General features: G+C 39.7%; 2 protein-coding genes across 2 annotated transcripts; both read right to left on the bottom strand.

Moving 5' to 3' along the window:
• Nucleotides 1-36: 36 nt before the first annotated feature.
• ddx41 (DEAD-box helicase 41) lies at nt 37-8560 on the bottom strand. Its single transcript, XM_004073376.4, has 17 exons — nt 8397-8560; nt 6975-7070; nt 6621-6771; nt 6464-6538; nt 6314-6374; nt 6106-6242; nt 5941-6013; nt 5686-5839; nt 4601-4737; nt 4209-4371; nt 3789-3920; nt 3643-3714; nt 2936-3032; nt 1530-1679; nt 1371-1442; nt 518-628; nt 37-425 (listed from the first exon to the last, which is right to left on the bottom strand). Exons 1-17 carry the CDS (start codon nt 8421-8423, stop codon nt 289-291), a joined length of 1845 nt encoding a protein of 614 aa, XP_004073424.1. The 5' UTR covers nt 8424-8560; the 3' UTR covers nt 37-288.
• Nucleotides 8561-9383: 823 nt separating this feature from the next.
• fam193b (family with sequence similarity 193 member B) lies at nt 9384-19671 on the bottom strand. Its single transcript, XM_011480323.3, has 10 exons — nt 19343-19671; nt 16771-17046; nt 15547-15730; nt 14100-14318; nt 12589-13003; nt 12315-12498; nt 11999-12232; nt 10470-11517; nt 10312-10387; nt 9384-10209 (listed from the first exon to the last, which is right to left on the bottom strand). Exons 1-10 carry the CDS (start codon nt 19499-19501, stop codon nt 10113-10115), a joined length of 2892 nt encoding a protein of 963 aa, XP_011478625.1. The 5' UTR covers nt 19502-19671; the 3' UTR covers nt 9384-10112.
• Between the last annotated feature and the right edge of the window lie 152 nt (nt 19672-19823).

Here is a 19823-nt window from a genome sequence, read left to right as displayed (position 1 = left end):
TGCCACACTTTTCAATTTTCCAGACGTCACAGAAGCTCAACAAGAATAGAAGTTTTATTTACAACTTAAAAGCTCAAAAGGTTTTTGTTCTTGTAAAAAAAGGCATTTACAAAATAAAAGTCCATTTTAAGAAAAAAAATAGAAACAAACATTTTCACCTTACATGATATTAGGTGGTAATTAAATACACTTCCTTCTTTTAGTGACACAACACCTACTGTACAGTTCTAACAAAAGTTTCTCACATCTGCTGGACACTGATAGGACATGTTCTTAAAAAAAGAGCCATTAAAAATCCATTGAGCTATGAGCCAGGTAGTCTTTCCGTCCGATGTTGGTGACCTGCTTGGTCTGCATGGCCTCCAGCTTTGGACAGTCTGTGATCCGATGGCCGAGGCCACCGCAAAATGTGCAGCCTCTCTCCCCTGTGAAGACAGCAGAGGCCAAAACCAATGGATTAGGAGAAGGCAATAAGAGGCATATTTATTAAATAATGTGTTGACCATGAGTGTCTTACCTCCAATGTCCAGCATGGTTTCATCTCCCGTCTGGAGAACCTGGAGGACTGGAGGAACCTTCTGCTTGGCTTCAATTAGCAGAGCTTTCAGGTCCATCAGCACTGACTCGTCTAACAGGAGACAGGAAGAGGAAGACACATAGTCTGTCTGCTAGTTTCTTGAGAGCTCTTATTCATCCGGGATAGTTCCATAGCAGGAAACTATTTTTAAGTCCCACTTCAATTCTCTTTTCATCTATTTTTAAAACACTTCCGGTGGTCTTTTTATAAAGATCCTGCCATTTTTAGCCAAAATCAAGAAAACGGTCATTCTCTAGGACAGAATTTCTGCGGAGCAGCAGTAGTTCATTGGAAATTTGTTTCTGTATTGTGGGCGGGACTGCTGGCGTGTAATAAGCCCGTTCCAACTTCCCATCAACCATTTGTTTACACTCTCTCCTGCTTGCTTACGGCCCCTCAAACCCCCAACCTAACATGACTGGTGCAATTCAAATGGTGAATAATTAAACCAGTTATTCAGCTGTCTGCTCCTGATTCACGATTTGAACAGAGAAACACTCAGAAATGCTATTTTAATCTTAATTTTCTTCATACATGTCCATCATGAGAAATAAGAACATGCTAAAAACATTAAAAACAAATTTTTCATTGGAGTTAAAAAAAAATTCGCCTACATGTGTAGTTATCTTCTCTAAAAAGGAATCATGAACTCATTTTTTACAAACCTATTCTTATAATTGGAACACAATTTACGTCACTTTTGTTGTTAGAACTCTGCTCTTAACCCCACAGTGGAAGCAGAGGAAGCTTTTAAAAACATACTGAGGCCTTATCCTTGAGCGACGTCTCTTACCGCAGGCTTTATTGATGAAGGTCGTGGCAATACCGGTCTTTCCCGATCGCCCGGTTCTTCCAATCCTGTGGACTGGACAGGAAAAAGAATAAAGTTAAACATGTGTACAAAATGGAATCAGCTTAAAGGTCTTAGAGATGATGGAAGATCAGCTCTTACCATAGTTTTCTATCTCTTCAGGCATGTCATAGTTCACGACATGTTGAATAGCTGGGAAATCCAGACCTTTGGAGGCGACATCTGTAGCAACCAAGACATCTTTCTTCCCTTCTTTAAATGCTTCTATGGCTTTAGTTCTTTCTTCTTGGTCTAAAAAACAAAAACAAACAAACAAAACCAACACATGTCAAATAAAAAAAAAAAAAAGAGACTGGTATTTCTGTACAACTAAACAATTACGTAGCAGGACGACATCTAGTGGAGATGATAGGAAAGAGCAAACAAAACAGAAGGCATTTAAGAGACTATTGTTTCTCAACCTAGTCTAAAATGAAATTAAGTTTCTTAAGTTAAGAAAATTAAGCTTAAAGTTGTATGTCTAAGTACTTCTTTTTCAAATTGTTGTGAATCAGAAGCAGACTAAAATAGATGTTAGGAAAAAAAACTTATTTGTTTTTGACACAGGCTACCTGCTCAGCTCTATTCTGATGAATCCACTAGAACACTAGTACCGCTCCGTGGGTCATTGGGTACCGGGCCGCACAGAAAGAATAAATAACTTGCATTACAGTACTTCCGTTTCATTTATTACGGAATCTGAATGTTTCATTTTGAAAAATTGCCTGATTCTCTGTCTATGTCACTCTTGACGCCGGCCAAGGCGCTCTTCTCGGTCACGTGATAGGATACCGCTAAAATAAAACCCAGGAAAAAACAAACGTCTTTGGAAAGATTCTTCGCCGATGGGAAAACGCCCAGCCAGAAAACAGATGAGTAGCTTTCCACTTCCAAAAAAAGAAAGCTACATTTAATAGACAGTACTTCTTTTTTGCACCATGAGTGTGAAAAGGGGGGAGGATGATGACATCTGTACGATGTACAATGACATGCCTATCAAAATAAAAGCTTAGAGTTTGCCTCGTCATGTCTCTGCCAACATAAAGACCGGTCCGTGAAAACTTTGAATGATGTCATACCGGTCCACGGCATTCAAAAGTTTGAGGACCACTGCACTAGAAGACAACAAGATCCATGTACATCTTAGTTTTCGCTGCACAAGCTGGGATCTGGCTCAAAACTGTACGGCTAGATAGCTCCAATAGCTGGGGGTGTGAGGGACTGTAAGCTGACCACAAGTCAGAGACAAATTTTCAAATGAACTCCTGCCACTCTGCAGAAACCACGTCCTAGAAAAAGTCACTGTTTTCCTTTTATTTTGGCTACAAACAGCAAAAACGATGATCAGAGTGGGACTTCATAAAAACCTAATCAGCTAATCAGATCTGCAGTTACTCAATGTAAAATAACAATGTGTTAAACTTTCCCTTAAAAACACAAAATCATTTCCTGCACGGTTTCTGTTTGCTGCTTTTGCCTGTTGGTGCGTAACAATCACTTGTGCAGACCTTTTCCTCCGTGTATGGCCACTGCCTCCACTCCTTTCAGCAGCAGATACTCGTGGATGGCATCCACGTCCGCCTTCTTCTCAGCAAAGATGAGAACCTGTCATAACAAACGGAAACTTTAATGCTTCCCCAACAATCAAACTGGCTTTTCCAAATCATTCAAACTTCCTGTTTTTCAAACATTCCATTGATTTTTGATGACTTAAAAAGCATCAGATCCCTTTGATTTCTCCCCCTCTCATCCATGTCCTTGTCGGCTGTCCTGTTCCTGCTTTCTACCACTTATCAAAGCAACTGCTTGCAGCGGAATAATCAGCAGTCGCATTCACTCAGGCGGCACACCAGTCACGATTATCAAGACGGTGCTGTCAAAGCTCACACGTCCCAGACACAAAATAGATCAGTGGCGCGACTGCTTTGTTTAAAAGGTGAATGTGGTTTGTTTGAAACCTTCCAATTTTTCTTAAGATACTTGACTCCAGCAGGATCGTTTGTGGTCGACTATTGATCCGGTGTCTTCATTTATAACCTGCGTGAATAAAAGGCTACAACAAAAACTATTTTTTCTGTTGGAATTGTTCATTAATTTCTAAAAAAATATATGGGTTGCAAACTACTTTTAGTGAGTAGCGTCTGCTAAATTCTTTTTGCCTGATTCATAGCATTAAATGGGACATCCGTATTTGATCATATAAGGATGTACTCACAGGAGGCGGAGTTTTCTGGAGACACTCCAGAAGGTAAACCATCTTGGCTTCTTCTTTGACATACTCCACTTCCTGCAAGCATTCACATATTTAAGTCATAAAGTTTTGACATAAATAAGAAGAATTTCAATCAAACATGAACATACTTGAATGACGTCCAAGCTGGCTGCTCCGGCTCTCCCCACATTAATGGTGACCGGTTTGACCAGAGCGCTCTTGGCAAAGTTCTGGATCTTTTTGGGCATAGTGGCACTAAATAGAAGGGTTTGCCTCTGTCCCTGGAGGAAGAGAAAGAACAAGAATTTTGATTTTAAAATGTCATTTTGCCACAGCATACTAAGAATAACCGCTAAAAATTGGATAAAGACATAATTTGATGGACATGTTCATGCACTTAAAGCAGTTCTTCAAAGAACAAACCTTATGAGAATTGTAAGGTAAAAAAATAACGGGTCAATACATTGAGGTGTAAAACATGAGAAGACTTTTAATCTTCTTGACAGAGTCAGGATGACTGTGAAAATAATCATAGCCTGAAACAACAGCGATGCAAGTGAAATCTTCACCTTGAAATAGGAAAAGATGGTCCTGATGTCTTCCTCAAAGCCCATGTCAATCATCCTGTCAGCTTCATCCAGAGCCAGGTAACGACAAATGTCCAGACTGACCATCTTCTTCTGCAACAGATCCATCAGTCTTCCCGGGGTGGCAACCATCATGTGAACGCCACTGAACATCAGAGAAACATGTTTGTAACCACAAACTTCTACATTTGATTCTAAAACTATATCCACTAACGCTGTTGACTAGATATTTTTATATTTACATTTTTTTGACATGATATGGATAACCTAGTGCTGCAACTCAGATAGAAAAATCCTTACTAATTACATTTATTACAGGTTTCTCTGACAGCAGATTTTTTTTCCCCTGAAGAGAAATCGTCCGCCTCACTCACTGTTTAACAACCTCCATCTGCTCCTTGACAGACATTCCCCCGATGCAAAGGGCAGTGCGGAGCTGGGGGGCTCCTTCCTCCTCCAGCAGCTTGCAGTAATACTCGATGATGCTGTGAGTCTGCCTTGCCAACTCTCGCTGGAGAAAACAATTGCAATAAATATTTAGATCTTAAAGAGATGGAGTAGATCGCAGTTCTTTTCATCTAAAAAAAAAAAAAAAACGAAAAAATCTCATTTTCTATTCTAAAGTCTCTGGCTACAAGGATTGTCTTGTGTAACTTAATGTGGTGTGAAAGAAAAAGAGTTGCAACATTTTTTGAAAAAACTAAAATAAAATGAAAATAAAAATCAATTCTGATGCAACAAATGTCTTCATCTCCTCAAGCAATGCTTTTTGGTTTTGGTTTTCAATGTAACTTGTTGCATCATTTCTACATCAGGATCAATAACTCATCCTGAATGCCCGTTTTAACTTGAAAATCAGTTCAGGTGTAAAACATATATATCCAGAAATATCAAAGTAAAAGCACAACGACTATTACCAACTAACCTTAAAACATGCAGAGATATTAGCCGTTTCTAAAAAACTTTGGACATAAAAACAATAACTTTTTTCCCTATATCTCCTGTATCAGATTTTCCGGAGTCTAAGTAGCATTTTTTTCATAGATTGGCCAGGGGTACGGCTTTTGCTCAGGAGGGACTTATTTGTGATTTTTTTACACATAAATACGCTTATATATTTATTATTTTTCCATTAACAACCAGTTGCCCTTTAGTGATTGTTTCCCACCAACAACAGCTAGAGGGCACTGTAGGCGCATGCATCAGTATGATATTGAGAAGAAGAAACAATTTCCTGATGGAGATCTAAAGAAAGCAAGCGACTAATTAAAAGAACTGCTTTTAACATGGATTATTGAGCAAAGAGGGAAAGGTGCTGCTGCCTTATTAAAACTGGACTTATTTTTTTCCACTAGGGTTTGAACTTTGAGAGTTGAAACAAGACACAAAAATATGCATTAAGTTTAAAATATAGATTTAAATTCATATTTTGTCATCATTTTTACAAGTAAAGCCTTACTGAAGGACAGATGATGAGTCCGTATGGTCCCTCTCTTTTAAAGAAAGGCAGCCTCTTTTCTTGCTCCAGAGCAAACATGATGATCGGCAGCGTGAACACCAGAGTCTTTCCGGATCCAGTGAAGGCAATTCCAATCATGTCTCGACCTGACAGACTACACACACACAAACAAACAAACACAAACTATCAGCTCATGAAAGGGTTTACATGTGTGTAAGAGTTGATCACAGTTTCCATTCAGGGTACAGTACTTACACTGTGGGGATTCCTTGAATTTGAATGGGTGTTGGGTGTACAATTCCCTTCTTTTTTAAGCCTTTTAGAATTGCTGCAAAAAAAATAAACAATTGAGTCCTATTTAAACCCAGAGGAAACTTTATTAATTGAGTTTGATTTTTACGAGTGAGAATCGTACGACACCTGGTGGGAACTTCATCTCTCTGAAACTTTTGATTGGAGCAGGGATGCCATCTCCATCAACCAGGATGTGGAATTTTTTCCTGACACGTTCGTGTCTGGTTTCAGGCATATTCAGGATGTAACGCGGTGCCTTCCAACTGCAAAGAATATTCAGAATTATCCAGGAGAAAACTGTTTTTATTCAGTAAGTCTGTGGTTAGGAGCTCACCTTGTTTTTATAGGATCATCGTATATGATACCTTTAGCCATTTCCTTGACAGACATCAAAGCTTTTGGATGAAAAGAACAAATCAGTTTAGCATGTTTACATTTATACAAGTTAATCTGATTCAAATGAAACAAAACAGCATCAGCACACCTCGGCCCTCAGCAACGCTTTCAAGAATCTTCTCCTCCTCCTTCAGCTGCTTCTCTTTGGCCGACTCCTTACGAGCTGTGGAAGCGTAGATTAAGCCGTGTTCGAGATGAATTAACATTTAAAATTATGATGCAAAGGCTGAGTTTTAACCACACACCTTCAGCTTTTTCCTTTAAATGCTGATGCTGGTCAAGCAGACTAACGTTGGAGCGTGGACCGAGACCCTCATCCTCATCTCTCTGCTCCTCCCCGCTGTCCTTCTGCTCCTCGTCCACCGCTTTTCCCCGCAGACGCAACATTTTCTGCAGCTAAGACAATATGCTTTGAACTTCATGTTCTTCAAGAAGATATACAAGCATGGCACTCTCAGGATGGGTTTGAAATACTTTAAAACAATAGGGTGTTGCACATAGACAATTATGTGTAATCTGAGACATAGCTCTAATAAGGCTATTAAATTGATCATTTAGAGTTTCAAGAAGGCAAGAAAAGAAACATTAATAATAATTACCATTTGTTGTTTTCTGATTTTGACCGGAACGTACGGAACATAATCATCATCCTCTGATCCTTCTGAACCAGAATTTTCCTCCTCTCCATGGGATCGCTGTCAAAAAAGAAGCATGTTTGTTTTGATCTGATAAAGTGGGATTTGTACTTAAAAAAATACATCTAAAAATGTTTGCGATACAACCACAGGAATAAGGAAAACATCTAAACATTCATGTTGGAAAAAGGTATGATCCAAAAGAAGGATCAGGTCAAATTTAGAAGTTTGTATGGAGAAGATGAGCAGGAAAACTACCCTACATATTTCTCTCTCTTAAGATTGTGCCTAGTTTGTACTGTGCTTCATAAGCGTAAAAGTAACTGATAATATACAATATTTGTTTTTAAAAATGGTAGAAAGCACTAAATATAGCCAGTAAAGACATTTTTTTTTATCATTTATGTTAGATATTGCAATTTATAAAAATGAATTACAGGAGCTTGAGCCATAAATGAATTCAGATAAAAGCTGTGAAGCATATATTACATATTAGAGGGTTAAGAAAGAATATAAATGATCAAATTTGAGTCCTGGATTTGGAGATGAGGGGATTTAAGTGGAAAAGGAAGATAAACCCTAAATAGTAAAAGTAACGATAACCTATAATTACAGAAATATAAGACAAATGTGTACCATGAAGATATAATTAAAACTGACCCTTACAAGAAGTTAAACGTGCAATTTTTAAACTTTTTTTAAGCTTTCAAAGCCTCTTAAAGTAAACACTTTTATAATGATGTATGTCGAGTGCTTTATAAATAAAGTTAGATTTAAATACTACATGTAATACATAGCCTTAATAGTCACATTTTACCCAATATTAGACATTACACGGAAAAGTATATTATTCCAATGGCAACAAAAATAAAATAAATAAATTAATAAAAGATTTTGAACAGATAGGTTGGGTTAGTACGGGTTTTCTAGCCTCTCAAGTTTAAAATGTGTTTAAATTAGATACAAATGTCAGAATAAAATACAAACTACCGTCGATTTTAAAGGTAAATGCACATTGCAAGACTTATGTATCGGTTTCGGGGATTTTTGTAACTACCAAAACAAGAAGTTTAATAGCAAATGAAAATCTCATGGTGAGGTTTTTGAATAAGAAAACTACAATATCGTCTACGTAACTTGTCTTTAGTATGTATGTGCACTGTTACTACTACTAGCAATAAATTATCATCCAAATAACTGTTTCAGAATTTAAACAAATGAAATATGTATGTATTATTCTGGCTCTCCACTATCTTCCGGAACCATTTTGAACTATTGAAGGCAAAATAAAGGTTCGTTTACTTTAGTTGACTAGCTCGCGCTAGCATGCTAGCCTTAAGCCAGCTTAAGTGCTTACTTTATGGATGTTTTTAAAAATAAACCTACCTTTTTTGGAAGATTTTCTGTGTCCATTGTATCTGCTTTCCAAATATGTTTTATTACGATAAACAAATCACTGAATATAAAATAATTTTGAATCAAGTTCGAGAATCTTTTTAATGCGACCGTTCAGCCACCATGAACGCCGACGCCGAACGGTGTCTCAGAAGGGTCAAACTTGACGTATTCGCATATTTAAAGGAGCGTCTATGGAAGTAAATTTCAAACCAAAGAAAAACTGAAAAATAACGACCACACTTTAATTTTTGCCAAAAGCTGTATTGTTTTAATCTTTCCGAACGAAAGATTTTGACAGTATAAAAAGTGAATTAAAAAAAAAAGAAGGGAAAAAAAGCCAACATACACTTGGCTTTTCTTTTTAGTATAAATCTACATCCGAAACATTACGAGCTCTAGTTTATATAACCTGGAAAAAAATCGTATATTAAAAACACAATCTCAGCACAGACTTAAACCAAAGAAAGTTGTTCATCCTAGTTATGTCATAACACTTAGTTAAGAAATCAAAGGTTTCTTATGTGACAGTTTTTATGAAAAATAATCAAATAACCAAGCCTGGGAGCTTCAGACAGCTGTAAGTACATAGGTATGACCGGAAACACACAAGCAAAAGTCTGAGAAACCCATGGCAAAAGGCTTAAAACAAGCCTAGAAATGTGATTTCATTATCCACAAATGTTTAAATTAAGTCAATAAGAACAAGTGGCCAATAGACATGGGTTTCAATGAATTGAGATTCTGAAAAAGCAGTTTGAGAGGTGAAATGAAATAATTAGGGTAGTGTGTTTTCCTCCACAGATGCAAAAGTGTGTATCAAATGAAATTACAGCTTAAAAATAACTCATTAAACACCCACAGGAGAGACACAGAGGAACCTTGTCATTTTTTGAGTTTGAAAGCCATTTTCAACGATCCATATCATGCAAAGGGATGCATGTGCAGGAATCTTCTAGCACAATTTCTTTTTCTTTTTTGCACCCATGGACCCAATGTAGAAATTCCATTTATGTACAAACATGTTGCTGGTATGTTACTTGTTGAAAGGCATGCTTTTTTTTAAATTTATCATAAGACAAAATAGCAGGTTTGTCAAGTGTTTGCTATTTCATTTCGAGGAGAAAAAGGATTTAAAATCTGTAGGGGTTAACCAAGGCACAAAAGCCACTTTTACAATAAAACAAAGGCAATTGTGATCAGTGCTGCTCCCCAATTGAAGTATTTTATTATGAAGGCCAAATAAGCTGCAGTTTGCCTTTGACGGCATCTCCAAAATTAAGACTATAGTGTGCTGTAGAGGCTTAGTGTAGAAATGCAGAACATAAAACATGAAGAGCACCAAACTGAACTGGTTGAAAACCAGCCGTTTAACAATGTTAAAATGTCTCAGAGTTGTGATAAAAACCATTTATTTCATGTATGGTAATTGTTTACATACTACATATGTAAGCACACGGATGCAGTTGATTCAACAGATTGTTGCAAGTCTCATTGAACAGTGAACATTGCAGTAATAGCAAAAGGTATAGTTGGCCTTGAGAACGCTGTCCGGCTCGTGAGCCATAAGTCATGTCAGTCGCTGAATGGAGAGTAGAATGTCAAACCAGGGTCCCTTGGCTTTTGTAAGGAGGAGAACAAAAACTGGGAAGGCCTCAGACCAAACGGGGCTGCACTGAAAGAGTTTTTTTCTGGCACTCGTTCAAGCTATTGCGCTGCGCTGCTGGGAACCTTTTTCAGGCTGAAGTTTGACCAGTTCACTGCTACCTTCTGGCGGGTCTGCTTAGCAGAATCGAGGCAAAACCTACATAGAGCAAGAAAAGGAAAAGAGTTTTTTGTGTTTTATTAAATGCAACCTATCTGGCTGAAACATTATTCTAATAAACTGATGTCGAGCTGAGCTTACCTTTTAAAGTACTCCACTTCTCTATCAGTTTCATCCATTTCGGTGGGATCAACATCTTTTGGGAGAAAAACATCATCTACGGAATGAAGAAGATTGAAATTAGATTCACATTTCAAAATAAAATGGGAATAAAAACACATTAGGAAGGAGTCTTGTACCAATAACGTTCCTGGATTTCTCTCCCTTGTTTTTGTTTTTCTTATTTTTCCCCTTGGCTTGCTGCGGTGGAGTCCCGTTTGCTGGAAAAGCGGGATGAGATTTGCTCACAGGTTCCTGCTCCGGCCGACCTCGAGTTTCTGCATCACCTTTCATCTTCTGAAGACTCAAAGGACCACCATTTGTCACATGCTTGGGGGGTCTGCTGTCCTCAGCTTTTTTAGGTCCGTTTTTGGGGTTTTCTGCGGGCGGATGAAGGTGTTTGCTCCCAGACTTGGAGCCGTTCAGTGCGGTTTCTTTCATCTCGTTGGTTGGTTGTACTTCGTTTCCACAGGGAGCTTTGTTTGGTTTGTAAGAGTTTAGCTCCGCCGCAGATGGCTCCTGTCTCTGTTGGTGCTTTTTGTTCTTCTTCGACTTCCCACCGCAGTTTCTGACAGCTGTGTTTTTTGGATCTGGGGTGTCCTCCTTTGATTTAGCCACTGCTTGGTCGGGCACCTGTGGTAAACTGTCAGATCCAGACAACGAGCATCCGTCTGGAGAGCGAACCCTTACAAGTTTTGAAAGACCAGTGGAAGTCTGCAACCGTTGGTCGTCTTTCGAAGCGGCACCGACTCCCGATGAAGTGGTTGTGGCACTAGAGGATGAGGCAATGTTTGTGTCCTCCCACCCGTTAACCAGGTCCAGATGACTCTTAAACGTTCCCAGGGAGAGCGGAGAGAGGTCCAGGTCAATCTGCTGCAAGTCAGACGAACCGTTGAGGTGAGAAAGTAAATGGTTTCCCTCCAGTGTGGCCGCTTTCTTTGGGAAGTCGTTGACGTCCAGATTGAGGTCGTACATGCTGAACGAGGCTCTTATCGAGTCTTTGATGGTGTTCTTAATCTCCTCCAGTCGACTCGTGAGAAAACTGTTGACCCGTTCAAGTTCCAGCTGGGGCCAGTCGAGGAGGCGGCTGGCCTCTGGGGCGTCAGACACGGGCTCATCGGCGAGCTCGGGCGGACCGCAGTGGGGTTCACCGTCTGCAGTACCCGTGCTGCACTGCTGAGCTTTTTCCTGCAACACAATTGCCACAACAATGAGTGTACAAGTAAGGCTTTTGGTCTGTGAACACAACAGTGTTTAAATGAACTGGTTATCAAATATTTAGAGTCTATGTATTTCCTGTTCTATCATAAAGTTCCTCAAATATATTTATGAAGGAGAAGACAGAGAAAAATCTGGTTTTACCGTGAGGGTATTAATCAAAATTCATCGATATTGTTCTTTCTTGCGGCTAATCTTAACATCTTTGTGGGTACAATCTGTACCTGCAGCCATATTAAAACTTATATTAAAACTCTAAAAGAATTAAAATAATCTGTCTTTTTATGTTTTTTATTTTTATTGTATTAACTCTTGTTCTTATTAACTGTTTTTTGCTTACATGTTGTAAAGCGTCTTTGTGTGCCATTTAAAGCGCTATAAAAATGAAATGTATTATTATCAAAAAAAGAATGGCAAACATTCAGACGTATATTTTGTGGAGTCACCTCACCTTCTTTTTCTGCTTGTGTCGAGCCCTTTTGGCAGCTTTGGCGCTGTTGACGGGTTTGGGCTCAGAACTGTTAATGAAGTCCAGCAGCTCATCCACGTCCCTGTTGTCAATGATGCCAGCTGCCGTCAGGTCCGAGTCTTGACGCTGCGGAAGCTCCTCTTTGCGGCGGGTTAGACGCGAGCGGAGCTTCTCTCGGATCTCAGCGTAGTTTCGACTTGTCGGTGCAGCTGGAGGCTACATTCACAATTCCGTCAATGTATGTCTGACATTTTTTACCATCACTACATCAAATAAAAAAAACAACTGAAAAGCATACCGCATTGTGTCCAAAAAACTCGCAATAGCAGCAGTCACAGTACTTTCCATCCTTCTGATTGGTGGAAGATGAGGCGCAGGAGCTTCTCTCAGAGCTGCTGTCTTCATCCTCGCCTTCATCCAGCTCAGACGAAGGGTGGCACAGCGTCCCATTCGTCACTTTGTGTCCCTTACATACTTGATCCCTAAAAACAAGGAATACAAGCCATCATTCTCCTCAAAGAGCTTTAAAAAAGTGGAACTTTCCATGAAAGAAGCTTAAGATCCGAACGAACCTGCAGGCCCCAGCTGTCAGATGACCAACATTGGAAGGAGGCCCGGTTCCCTGGCTGTGTCCATTACAGGAGTGGTTACAGCCCATGAGAGATGTGCCCAGCTTGCCGTGTTGCGTGTTCACCGAGGGAATGTGGGAGTTTTTGCACGGGCTGGGCTTGTGCACAGATGTCGGGCTGTCGGGGCTTGGAGAGCTGAGCTTGGCGGTGGGGCTGTGGAGGTTGGGTACGAGCGGGGAGAAGGGAGCGTGGGCCGCCATGCCGCCGCCACTGCACGAAGAGGTTACATGGCCATGCAGTCCAGAGTTTGACTTTAGCGGCAGGAGTGAGGAATGCTGGGAAGAAAGACCGGTGGGGCTGTTTGGAGGTGCAGACAAGTCCGTGTGTTGGTGGTGGTCATTGGGATGAAAGGCTTCACCTGGACACATAAACGAGAAGAACATCCTTATTAAGGGGGATCGGGTGATGTTTTGTCAGATGATAAACAGACTACAGTTATCAGAATATTAGGTATATAATATGAAGTTATATAACTGGATTAGTTATGAAGTTTAAAGTAAAGAAGAGATGAATTCCTACAGCTGTGTAGGAGATGCCAGTGGGTCTTAAGTTTTAAAGCTCAGGTTGGTTCTGATTGAAGCACATGTAAAGCTAACACAACAGAAGTGGGAGCAAGAAAAAAAACTGTCTGGAAAAACTAGTGAATGTTCAGTTTTTTTTCTCCCTTTCTTTGTTCTGCAACAACAGCAGATATCTATTAAATACCAGGCTGTAAGGCAACAAAACCAGAAACGGCTTCCAGCTAAAGCACTAATGTTATAATTACAAGTTTACATGTGAGCTATGGTTTCCAGGATGAGCTCAATTTCCTAGTTAGATTTAAAAAAAAAATAGAAAAAACTTCTTCTAATGACCTTTAAATGTATGATCATAAAATGCACGTTTTTCATTCAAAAATTAATTTGTCTAAAAACTGTGGTTCGAGCAAAGTTGACATCTTAGACTGTTTTTGCTCAAAGATGTGACTCTCCTGGATTCCTCCTCAACTACAGGTACTAAAATATCCACTAATATACACTTCAAACAAGATTATTCTAAAAATAAAAGACTATTTTTAATCCTGTCATCTATTAAAACTTGTTTTAACAGATGGGCAAATATTGTTTTTGTGGGTCTGAGGAAGAGTGTTGGTAAAAGAAAAAAAGTTTGCTTTGACTGTATCCTCCTGACTACCAGCATTGCAAATTTCTAAACCTAAAGGTCTCCCAACCACTGCACACTACTGACTAAACACATTTAGTATCTCCTGAGGACATTTTCCGTGATATCAAATGTGGCTCTGGGAGTTGTAGTTTTTGATATATTGACTGGACGCATTTTTTTTCTCCTTTGGTAGTCAGGAGGATTTAGTGTCCCTGGACAGGATGCAGCGGAACGCATGTTATCAACAAACACATAAAAAGTGTCTGACAAATCCAAACTGTTTACCGTTACACAGCAACATAAGGCAATACCTGGTGGAGTCGGTCGACGACACATGGTCTTGAAGTGCTTGGGAGGGGTTTTACAAAGGTCTGCTGAGGTAGACAGGGAGTTCCCAGCAGAAGGTCCACTGGAGTTCTGGGAGGATGGGTGGCTGTAGGGACAAACTTTGGGCGCTGAGGTTTTTGCAGATTTTCCAGGTGCTTCATGAAGGCCTCTTTTGTCGTGACAGCCTGATGCTGCCGTTACACCTGTGAGAACGGAGGGGCTTGAAATGAAGTCGCAGCAGTACTTCCAGAAAACTCGCAATTACAAAGCAGCCAGAAGAACATCCTATCATTTTTGTTTCTTTTTTGCCCAAAGCTATTTCTAGTGTTTTTATACGAAAGCAGTCTATACATTAAATTGTCAAGAAAAATATCATGTCAGCTACCACCAGTTATTATCTAAAGTAATCACTCTGTCAAATTTCTCCACCAAATGCATCATTTTCAAAAATAGGTCATTTAAGCATAACTGCAAATGTACCATAACCAGCGTATTTGCTTTATTTTATGCTATAATTGATTACTTTTACTTTTTCACTGTATTTTCCTTGAGTTTGACCACATCTAACACATAACATACAGAAAAACAAGACAAACTGATGTGTCACGTCGCCTTTTTAGGCAACAAAAATTCGATTCCCTCAAAATCTATAAGCAGATTCGTTAAAAAAAAAACACCACGATCATTCCTTTGGAACAAATGAAGCAACAGCAGAACAGGAAAAAAAATGAATCAATAGTGAGCCACTGCGGTTTAACATTTACGGAACTACAAAAGTAAGCGATGTAAAACTACAGAATCCGTCCCATCAGGGTTGATCCACAGACACCATGAGATCTGGTTGCTGTGAGCGAGCCAACTCCAGTTATCTCTAACCCCTGTTCTCACTTTGGTACCAACAAACACACCAGCTGGAGATATTTGGCTTCTTGAAAAACAAACACACTCGCTGAAATGTGCATCTATCTCCTCATCTCCTCTAAGTAATGTTAAAAGAGTGTTAATGGACGATAACTAATTGATTAGTTATGTGATCTGTCCTGTCAGCACGTCTGTAAGATACACACAACCTGATGAGATCCTGCTCTCTCATCAGTTTGTGAGCTTTTGTTACATTGTATCGTATCTCTAGTATATCTTAACAGCAAAAAGTTCAACCTAACAATGGATACATTGATGTAAAATATAGACATTTGGATTGTAAAAGTCCTGACTTTCTAATCCATATCAGAAGCAGTGATGCCAGTAACAAGGTAGATCTTTTTTTTTTGCTCCTCACCTGCTAAACACTCGTCATGAATAAGTCCTTAATTACCAAAGATGCTAAGTTAATTTATAGAAAAATCCTTCACAAGCAAACCCTGGACATGATTGTGTGTTGATTTCAGAAAGGTTTCCCCCAGCGTTCTCTCTGACGCCGTGGTGGCTGACCTTGCGGTGAGTGTGAAGTGTTGTGATTGCAGTGCTCCCCTCCGTTGGCGTGGGCTGAGTTCCAGAGACCTGACAGTTTGTGGGCTGACAGGAAGGAGCTGGGGTCCCAGTCCACAGAACTCTGCTCTGGGTAACCGTTCCCACAACTTTGGGATTTACAAGAGGAAGAATGCGACAAAGGTACCTGGAAGTAGAAAAAGAAAAGTCAATAAAAAATGAATACTCAATGAGACGTTTACAGAGTTCCAGTTTGGAAGAAGAGGCAGTCCCTGAGTCACATGAGAGAAATCCTCTAAGAAATGATGCTAATCTATTTGAATTAAGCTCAATAGCTAGAGTATAAGTTAAACATTTTACTGACTTGACTGATATTAATCATCAAGCGGTTAAAGTGAAGATATTCCTTCATTATTTCCTGAAGATTTTTACAGCTTCATTGAGACAACAGCAAAAGCAAGGGAGTGTAACCGTAACAACGGCAATTCTTGTGGTCCTGAAAGAGCATTAAATGATGCACTTAAGACACATTATGCTGACAATACATTTCATAGAGGTCTGACATTTGCGCTGTAATTTGGTCAAACAAATGGGAAGTCCACCAGTTACCTCCCTAAACTACCAACTGTGTTTTTTTAAATCAATTCTATACTCAAAAGATCTCTATTTATTTAATGAGCAGGAAGATACTTTAGTTGATTTTATTACAAAAGACTTTTCCAACTGCCACCACTTTTGCAGATTTACCAGATTTGACAGATCCCTGAAACAGATGTCTAATATTGATGAGCTTTGGTGTGGTCAAAAGTTTTTTTCTCAGCTCTCTTCAGTTTGGTTCTAAAAACTACTTCAAGCTAAAAACAAACAAACAAAAAGTTATAGGAGGAAACACTGATATATAGAGAATGAATGCTTCAACTCAAATCATTTTTTATATTTTCTCTATCTCACAGTAATGAGAAGAGACCGTTTTCTAAACAGTATAAAACAAGTCAGAACACTGCGGTGCATCCGTCTCATCAGTCACTGCTGACCGTCAGAGAAAAGCTGAGTCTGATGTGACGTGGTCCATGTAAAGCATTCAGAAAAGTCGCATTTCAGGTGTGACACTGACATGTTTATCGTCAGTCAATAGGTTAACATGACGTGTTGCATTTGTGTGACAAACAAAATATGTAAGGGACAAGCTGAATAAGTGTCTATTTTTTTATTTCTTTCTTTTTTTACCTGTTGTTGCTCCTGCGTGCTCCGCTTCTCCTCTTCTTCCACACTCTTACAGCAGCTCTGACAGATCCAAAGAGGCACCTCTCCCAGCAGGGACTGGGACAGGGAGGGCACTGCGTCCGCCAGCTTGCGTCCCGGTACCTCTCGCAAAAGCGCTTGGGAGAGCGCAGGCACTGCGTCGGCCAGCTTCGTCCCATGGACCCCGGGAAGTCCGTTGACCGAGCCTGCACCCCAGTCTTTAAACTCTCGATGGCACAGGAGACAGCAGGTGTGCATAGGCTTTGTGAAGACAGAAAGCGTGGAAGAAAATGCAATTAGACATGCGTATGGGATTTAAGACTTTGCTTTTCAACAGCGAGCTGAAATAACATCAACTGGGTGCTTGTGGTGCAAAGACTTAGAAACTTTCTAAAGACAGCGAGAGGAGATGAAGAACTTCTCCTTAATTTATCATAGTCTTCCAAAGAACCATACATGTTTCTTATCCCACTGCTAGTTGCATCTCGTTACTATGACAACAACTGGATGGATGTGGCCATCCCCTCCACAAAGTGTCAAAAGCTCTTTATTGCAAATACCAATGCCAAGCAGGTAGCAAACACTGTAACAGCACCTCATAACTGTATAAAAACTGCTTTAAAAATGTATTTTATTAACAAGAGTTAATACTTTTCTATAAGTCACCAGCCATTTACATCTTTTGAATACTCAAAGTGGTGAAGCAAAAACCTTTTTAAAATTCAGTCAACATCTAAGAACAACTTGCAGGCATGCCATGAAATGTAAATATTGATTAAGGCCGCACGATATAAGGAAAACTTGCAATGTGTGATCAATACTGCAATGACGAAATAACTTGCAATACACGACAAATAGCAAAACCAAAAAAAAAAGCAACTAATACAGCATTTCCACTCCACTGCAACAGTTTAAAAAAAAATAAAAGTCAACATAACTTAAATTAAACTCCAAACGACTCATGTCTACCTGGGCGGCGGGTGTCTAACATAAAAGGCTAGTACTGCAATAATGATAAATTTACAATTTAATATGCAGGACTACAATCTCAATATGACATTTATTTAACAAACAAACAATCACCTACAGGTAAAGCTGGGGGACTTCAGGGGAAATATCATTGATTAGGCTAAACCAGGACGTAGTCAGAAACAGCAAACAGAACATTCTTGTTTACTTGTTTGTTAGAAAAACATATTTCATTTGCACTTGATTATCTTGCAAGAAACACCTGCTCTGTTCAGTAGCAGGTATTTATCTCTGAGTCACACTGGTTGAGTTTTGGCTAAAGATGTCCTGGATCGATTTTAGGTCAGTGAATTGAATCCCTCAAAAATGAACCAATATCAACTACGAATCGTATCAGCGACCAGAAATTACGATAGGAATTGAATCGTTGTTTAAACAAATCATTAATAATTAAAGGCTGTGATTCATAGTTTGTGTGTATTTTTCCCCTAAATGAGTACAAATAAATAATAATGCATTCTCAAAAGATTAACATCTTGAAGAAGCTAAGAGAAAACTCCTTTATACCTGTTTTTCCTCTGAAATAATTCCACAAAGTTATGCATATTTTGGTCTAGCAGACAATCTTTGAATGCGTCGATAAAAGAAACTAGTAATGAGTCTTTGGCATTATGCTACGAATAAATGACAACAAGGTAAATTCTGGATGTGATCCAGTCTAAAATGATCAATGCAAAAGTGGAAAAGAAAAGCTGCTTTTCAAGATCTCATTCAAAATGGGAGCGTTTGTGTTCAAAACAAAGTACAGAAAGTCAGAAATGATGGCAGCAGTCAGTTGTGGCTTTAGATTACAATATACTGTAAAACCAAAACAGTGAATGGATCACATGTGAGGCGGCGTAGCTGCTGAGAGGACAGGAGCATCTATCTCCTGATGCATGTTTGTAGCTTCCAGGTGTACTGTGACTGACAGATAAAATAATAGCATGTCCACATTTGTAACTCAAAATACTATGTGGTTCTGTAGTAAAAGAGAATACTATAGCATATATATGTGTGGCATTTCGATGGGGAAATTTTAAAACTTCATTATCATTATTATTATCATTTTAAAGTGTCTAGACAACAGCTCGGCTAGCATATGCTTGAAGAGGGCTCGTGCAGCAAGCACGTTTGCAGCACGCTAACAATCAGCGACACTGGCTAGCCTTGTAGGCTAACGTTAGCTGGGCGGATAAAGAGCTGTAAAGGCTGGAAATGGAACGACCTGTCCCGGGCACAATGTCACCTGTCCCAGTATAAGAGATGGAGTGCAGCGCTGATCACGCAAATTATGTTAATTTAGCTTACTGTGGTTTGTCCAGTCGTATAGCCAACCTCGTAAAGCTCTCCATGATCGAAGGCAAGAAGTACAAGTCTGAAATAACGTTCAAGTCCTAAGCATTTGTTTTCACCTTAGCGTGTAATTAAACAGAATAAAAGCTGAATGGACGGAGGATACTTGGATGGGGTAAAAATGTGCTAGTATGTGGGTTGGTGCCTCTTCTAATCTATGTGAAAAGAAAACCATTGGCTTGCATTTAGCTACCTGATTCGCCCTGGTGTTGGCCAATCTATCCAGCCCAGCATCCCCACCGCCACCGCCAGCTGCATCGCCGGGAGAGACTGAGCTCTTCGCTGCGTTCTGCGTCCCTGGCGCCAGCTCCTTCTGGGCGACCCCCTGCTGCTTACTTTTCTTCCTCGCCATGACGGTGGTGGTTACAATATGCTTTGGCCAAGTTTGCACCAGTTTTGATTATTTTAGGAGCACACTTTCGGTTCTTCTCGGACCTCAAAACGCTCTGTCTCCTCCAGTCAAGACAACAGTCAATATGGCGGACGACTGGCACACTCGGGAGTTCAAAGGTTAAAGCTACTACTGGCAAGGATGCTTCTCCTCTCAATGGGAAAGAACGTTGACGTCGCATTCATACAGTGAAGCCAGTCGCCGCCATATTAGGAAAGGGCAACTATCCGCCCCTTTCTTCATATTACTTTAAGCTAGGTAGTTTTTTATGGAGTCGTTTTTA

The sequence above is a fragment of the Oryzias latipes genome, chromosome 10 (assembly GCF_002234675.1).
Source record: "Oryzias latipes chromosome 10, ASM223467v1".
NCBI classification, from domain to species: domain Eukaryota; kingdom Metazoa; phylum Chordata; class Actinopteri; order Beloniformes; family Adrianichthyidae; genus Oryzias; species Oryzias latipes.
This window is presented reverse-complemented; position numbering and strand designations above follow the sequence as displayed.